We start from the raw sequence: 7,048 nt of genomic DNA on the forward strand, positions 1-7,048 counted from the left end.
ACTGCTTCTGTCCCTTCCTCCTTGTTCCATTTCCTCCCTCCACCATCCTCTCTGCTCTCGTGTGACCTGTGGTCAGCTTTCTTTTCACTCCAGCCGCTGTGAAGGCAAGACGAACTACTAACGTTCTACCTCAGATTTGCGTTTGGCCGTACGGCTTTTGAATGTTGTTTTCACTGTCCATTTTTTCCTGTCTTGGTTTGTGTTTGCCACCTTGGAATCCTCTGTGTAGTTGGTTGATCCACTACTCAGGAAGAGACTATTCTAGAGTACGTCCTGTCTGGTCTTCGAAACGTCTAGATAGAATAGAGACAGCTGATGAAGGGATATTCCAAGGGGCATTCCGTTTTCCTATGTGTTCGTTCCGTTGTCTGTAGTTTATTGTTCTAACGTCCTGTACCCTGTACACATGTAGATGTAAGTATGTACATATATGTGTGTATACATGTATATATATTCTTTGTATTATTATATATATATATACATATATATATATATATATATATATATATATATATATATATATATATATATATATATATATATATATATATACATATATATATATATATATATATATATATATATACATATATATATATATATATATATATACATATATATATATATATATATATATATATACATATATATATATATATATATATATACATATATATATATATATATATATATATACATATATATATATATATATATATACATATACATATATATATATATATATATATATATATATATATATATATATATACATATATATATATATATATATATACATATATATATATATATATATATATATATATATATATATATATATATATATATATATATATATATATATATATATATATATATATATATATATATATATATACATATATATATATATATATATATATATATATATATATATATATATATATATATATATATATATATATATATATATATATATATTTATTAATAGTTATCGCCAAGCCAACATGGCAGTCCCAAAATTAGGACGAATGCTGCCGTGGATTCGTCCTAATTTTCGGACTGCCATGTTGGCTTGGCGATAACTATTAATTTCCAGTACCGCTGCCGTAGTCTCCTTTAGAGAGACATAGAAATATTAATATCTCTATATATATATATATACATATATATATACATATATATATATATATATATATATATGAATATTAATATCTCTATATATATATACATATATATATATATATACACACATATATATATATTTGGTACGAAACCAAAGAAAATGTCGTTTAACATGGAGGACTTATAGGCCTCCGTGGTGCAGTTGTAACAGCAGCAACAACAACAGCAGCAGCAACAACAGCAGTTACAACTGCGACTACAGCAGCAACTGCAACAGTAACAACAAAACCAACAGTTGCTGGAATTAGTATTGAAGGAATATAAAAATACTTCGGATTCTTACTCGCCAGACAGCGTAGCAAATTCAGTTGAAGAATCTAGTTATAAACCAGAAGAAAGGATTATCTTCTCTCCATATTTTCGAAAATACGAAGAAATCTTCAAAGAAAATGTAAAAATTGGTCTGACGAGAAAAAAGTACGACTACTTTTAAGATAGTTATTCCCCGCCGAACATGAAAAATTTAGTAACCAGGTGAGATTTATATCGATGAAACAATTTTTATCGAAAATTTTCAGTGAAAGACGTTTTCTGTTCATTACACGCTGATAATGTTTAAATTTGGTCAAAAAAGATTATGAACATTTCGTCTCCTATGCTGGGGTTGTTAACAGAGAGTGTGAAAAATGCAAATTAAATAAATTAACCCCGGACAACTTCAAATGTCTAATTTTTGTTCCAGGACTTACTGCGAGCAAAAATGCAGACATACGTTCCCGGATATTATCAAAATTAGAACAGGACCAAAACTTAACTATACAGGCAGTAGCAGAAGAATGTCAGAGGATTACAACATGACGCAGATAAAATTGAGAAAAAAGATTGCTCTCGTATTCACGCGTGTTGACCGGTAACGGATAAGAAAAAAAGTAAAAATGTCAAAACCGAATCCATTTCATGGGTTTTATGAAAAATAAAAACTTTAACCATCTCTTTTCCTGGACCAATTGGCTTCTGACTTATTTTAGCAATTAAGATAATTTGCTAGGTGAAGTCTTTATCAACAGGTACACCCAAGACTACCTGTTGATAACGACTTCACCTAGCAAATTATCTTAATTGCTAAAATAAGTCAGAAGCCAATTGGTCCAGGAAAAGAGATGGTAAAAGTTTTTATTATTCATTTCGTTCCTTTCGAGATTTTATCCCTAATTTTGTGGTTCTAGAACCTAGCTGTTCTTTCTAGCGTAAATGGATTCCTGTTATGTATTTAAATATACACTGTACCTTATGAGTAACTCATAGTCTTTGGACTAAACTTTTATACGCTAGGCCACTTGGAGGTGAAAATGTTTATTAATTTTCATTTCCCTTTGATATGATTAAGTATATACATATATATATATATATATATATATATATTAAATTTATGAATATATATAGACTATACCTTAAATGATAGAGAAAAATGTGCTCATAAATTGTTTATGTCATAAGAATCTAGACACTTTGAGAAAATGTGAAATAATTCGTTTTTAACTGTAGAGCTCGAAGTAGATAAAGTTATAAATAATAGCATGTAAATGTTGGATTAAATATCCCTTCGGATGAGGAAAGTGGAAGGGATCCTCATGAGACGCGAACCCATATCTATAAAGAGGACAGATGTTATACCATTGGACCAAAGCAATCCTTCGAAATTCTCTATCCATTTCAGAATCTTTGTTCTTACCGGTGGGCGCTGAAGAATTCGATGTAGAAAAGCTACTATACGTACAAGGTTGAAAATTTAAATGATAGAGAAAAATGTGCTCATAAATTGTTTACGTCATACTATAGGTACAACGTTTAAAATTTGGGAATAGGAGCTAGCCGATTACTTCGACCCCAGCACTCAACTGGTACTTATTTTTATCACTTTCGAAAGGATGGAAAGCAAAGTCGACCACCGTTGAATTTGAATTCAGAATGTTAAGAAAGAAGAAACTCCGCTAAACATTTTGTTCGGCTCACTGACAATTCTGCCAGCTCACCACCTTGGAAACGTATAAATAATAGCACATAAATGAATGTTAATAAATGCCTTGATTATGAAGTAGATGAGGATTAGTCGAAGGTCATAGAAGCGCCTGAGTTCACCTGACGGAAGAAAGAATCAAAGCTAATGATATCAATATCAGTTCAATAAACTTATTTCAGTTCAGCTTTCATGGATAAAAACCAAGGGAGAAAACATTTATAAACTCTTTTACTCTTTTACTTGTTTCAGTCATTTGACTGCGGCTATGCTGGAGCACCGCCTTTAGTCGAACAAATCGACCCCGGGACTTATTCTTTGTAAGCCTAGTACTTATTGTATCGGTCTGTCTTTTGCCGAACCGCTAGGTTACGGGGATGTAAACACACTAGCATCGGTCGTCAAGCGATGGTGGGGGGGGGGGGCACAGACACACAAACACACATACATATATATACATATATATACGACGGTCTTCTTTCAGTTTCCGTCTACCAAATCCACTCATAAGGCTTTGGTCGGCCCGAAGCTATAGTAGAAGACACTTGCCCAAGGTGCCACGCAGTGGGACTGAACCCAGAACCATGTGGTTGGTAAGCAAGCTACTTACCACACAGCCACTAAAGTTCGTAAATGCTTTGAAATACAACGTTGTATTACTGAAGCTATAAGGATACGATTTCAAATACTGGGTAGTACATAGCTCATCATTGATGACAAACTGGACAACTACTTGCGTTGTCCAGTTTGGAAAAGAATCTGCGTGGTCATTCAACCTGCTAAAAATAGCAACCAAATCTCCCTCAAATTACCCCCTTTTTAAGAAACATTCAGCGACGTGCCTTTAGATATCTAAAAAGACTGTCTTTTTATTTCTTTATTGCCCACAGGGGGCTGAATATAGAGGGGACAAACAAGGACAGACAAAAGGGTTTAAGTCGATTACATCGACCCCAGCGCATAACTGGTACTTATTTAATCGATCCAGAAAGGATGAAAGGCAAAGTCGACCTTGGCAGATCAGAGAGAGATCTACCTGATCAAGGCTGACCTGGGACAAAACAATAACTACTAATTCGATTCACTCTTTTCAATAAATGTTGTCAACCCACGAAATTAAGGTCTTATTCATAAATGAAACACTCACATATTGGAAAGGTTTGTATCCTAAAAAGAAATATTTTTTTTCCTCATTTAATATATCCTCGATTCTAAGCTACTTGCATGTTTTAAGAGGAGAGTAATATAATATTTTTACGTTCACCAACAGCTGCTTCTGTTTTACATCCACTGGATACATAATCCACGGCGTCCATGCCAAGAAGAGTGATGTGGAAGACATGAATTGCAGTAAGTATATTTTAAGGCAATTATCTAGTTGTTGTTGTTGGCACTCTGTCGCTTACGACGTCGAGGGTTCCAGTTGATCCAATCAACGGAACAGCCTGCTCGTGAAATTAACGTGCAAGTGGCTGAGCACTCCACAGACACGTGTACCCTTAACAGTAGTTCTCAGAGATATTCAGCGTGACACATTGTGACAAGGCTGACCCTTTGAATTACAGGCACAACAGAAACTGGAAGTAAGAGTGAGAGAAAGTTGTGGTGAAAGAGTACAGCAGGGTTCGCCACCATCCCCTGCCGGAGCCTCGTGGAGCTTTAGGTGTCTTCGCTCAATAAACACTCACAACGCCCGGTCTGGGAATCGAAACCGCGATCCAATGACAGCGAGTCCGCTGCCCTAACCACTGGGCCATTGCGCCTCCACAATTGTCTAGTAAATATAGAAATAAAGGTCAGTGTTTCCTTCCTTAATGAAATTTTATATTTACATCCAGCTTCGTATTTTATGTCCTGAATACGCAGTTTTCTCTGATATTGAAACGCCAGTCTATTTGATCACTAAACATCACTTTATCATTATACAAGAAATTAGGAAGCCACTATTTGGTTACTTCACCAAATGCAAATAGCCAAATTGTCCTCCTTACGACATAAAAACAGGAAACAGGATAATGTAGTACTTGATGTACTCGTAAAAGGGTAGACGATTACCGCTAGAATGCCTTTGATCTCAGGTTGGTTCCAATAGGGTTTACCTGGGGCTAAGCAACAACACACGTATACACAGACCGAGCTAACTAGAAAACCTCTGCGCAGTTGCTTCATTTACTAAAAATAGCAACCAAATACCCCTCAAATTACTCCTTGCTGCCTTAAATAAGAAATGAGACATTAGTAATCCTACATACCGTAAAAATAGATGGGGTGGTCGCAGCTGGAGTGCTTTTCAACAAAGATTCGTCCCTTCAGTATTGAACTTGGACTAAATCACAGCAGATATTATAGTTAAAGGATTAATTCAAATCCAAGTAAATGTGCTGTTGTTTTTATATGTCTTAGTCAGGTAGAAGAAACTGTGATCATCGACTCTGCAGATCCACTAGGACTTATGAGATTGTAAGTATATATACTAATTACCAGGCATGGTTATATAGTTAAGTAGCTCGCTATAAAACCACATGCTTTCAGGCTTGGTTCCACTGCGTGACACTTTGGGAAAATGTCTTCAGTCATAGCCTCGAGTCAACCAATAAGTTTGCTAAAAATAAGTTTTAGTTAAAAACCCGAATTAACATGAATTCCATGATCACGAAGTTGTACTGCAATTTTTATTTATTATCTTGCAATAAATCCATGCTGTATGTTTATTGTTTAGGTCCACGTTCAACAGCTTATCCATGCTAATTCGACTAAAATCAAATGGTGATAATTATCAAACGCTGGAGAGAAGTTAAATATAAATATCTACCTAAATTATGTTTTTTAACGTATCAATCATTGTTACCATTGGAAAAAATTATACTTTCTGCTGATGACGTTCAAAGATACAGAAATTTAGATTAAGCAATTCCACTGGCGCCGCTAAGCACTTTTCATCCGCTACTATGCTTTTTAGAACTATATGCCTATACGTGATACTGTCTCGAGATGAATACTTCAGTTATATGGCTTTCTACAGTTTATACACATTAAGTAAGAAATACAGATTGTTATTTTGAATTAATACTGCTTCTGTTGCTAATAACTAATATTTATTTATTTATTTATTCATTCATTTATTTATTTATTTTCAAGACTGTGCTGTTGACAAAAAAGAAAGCGAATTGAGAGGAGATAGGTTAAAGAAATTTCGGTGTCATAAAAACGGCAATTATAAGAAAATTCATGTCAAAAACTCAATTGTTACTGCGTAAATATATGGGGAATTCAGGTATCACTTAAAGTGCTTAGGTCAAAGATCTATTCACTTCCATGCTAAGGTAAGTAGAACGTTGTGTTTACAAAAAAAATCTAAACTTCAGAGGTGATTTGGCTAAGTCGCTGAGTTACTGCGAATGTTTTAATGAATTTCTAGCTAGGTATTTCTCTGTATTTCATTTAAAGTGTTCGGAGATGCATTTGATTGACAAGATTTTGGGAAAAATCATAACAGCCATTTAAAACATGGCCGAGTGATTATGAAGACTGTTTCAGAATCATAAGCTCTCATGTTAGAACACTCTGCGTGGAATCTTGAGGAAGTTACTTTTACTTCAGCTTCTGGTCTAGTCAAACTTTGTGAGTGAAACTGAGTAGGTGGAAACTGTGTGGAAGCCCGTAGGGTGAGTTATACTTGTAATTTAAAGACCCAACCTTTGTTACATATTTTGAGACACTGATTCCGTTCAAGAATCAGGTTAAATGTTTAACGAATCAATGAAATGTTCATCCACTTAAATGACTAATTCATTGAACAGATTTGATCTTGAGAAGTCAAAATGAAGCCTTCACTCTTTGCCTTCAGCCCTGAGCTTCGTAGCCACTGACGGGTGTACTTATGTTCAACATCAGCTTCTTTGTTAC

The 7,048-nt window shown here is 34.4% G+C and overlaps 1 protein-coding gene across 5 annotated transcripts in view; it reads left to right on the forward strand.

The window, feature by feature from the left end:
• LOC128249693 (thyroglobulin-like) overlaps window positions 1-6,459 on the forward strand; it is a 41,842-nt gene extending 35,383 nt beyond the window's left edge. For all 5 annotated transcript variants that reach the window (XM_089364236.1, XM_089364237.1, XM_089364240.1 and 2 more), the window contains 2 exons: window positions 4,413-4,492; window positions 6,281-6,459. In XM_089364236.1, the coding sequence (XP_089220362.1) occupies window positions 4,413-4,492; window positions 6,281-6,399 (199 nt within the window). In that variant the 3' untranslated portion in view covers window positions 6,400-6,459. The remainder of the gene's footprint in view (window positions 1-4,412; window positions 4,493-6,280) is intronic.
• Window positions 6,460-7,048: the final 589 nt, after the last annotated feature.

The sequence above is a fragment of the Octopus bimaculoides genome, chromosome 16 (assembly GCF_046866305.1).
Source record: "Octopus bimaculoides isolate indiv1 chromosome 16, ASM4686630v1, whole genome shotgun sequence".
Lineage (NCBI taxonomy): Eukaryota > Metazoa > Mollusca > Cephalopoda > Octopoda > Octopodidae > Octopus > Octopus bimaculoides.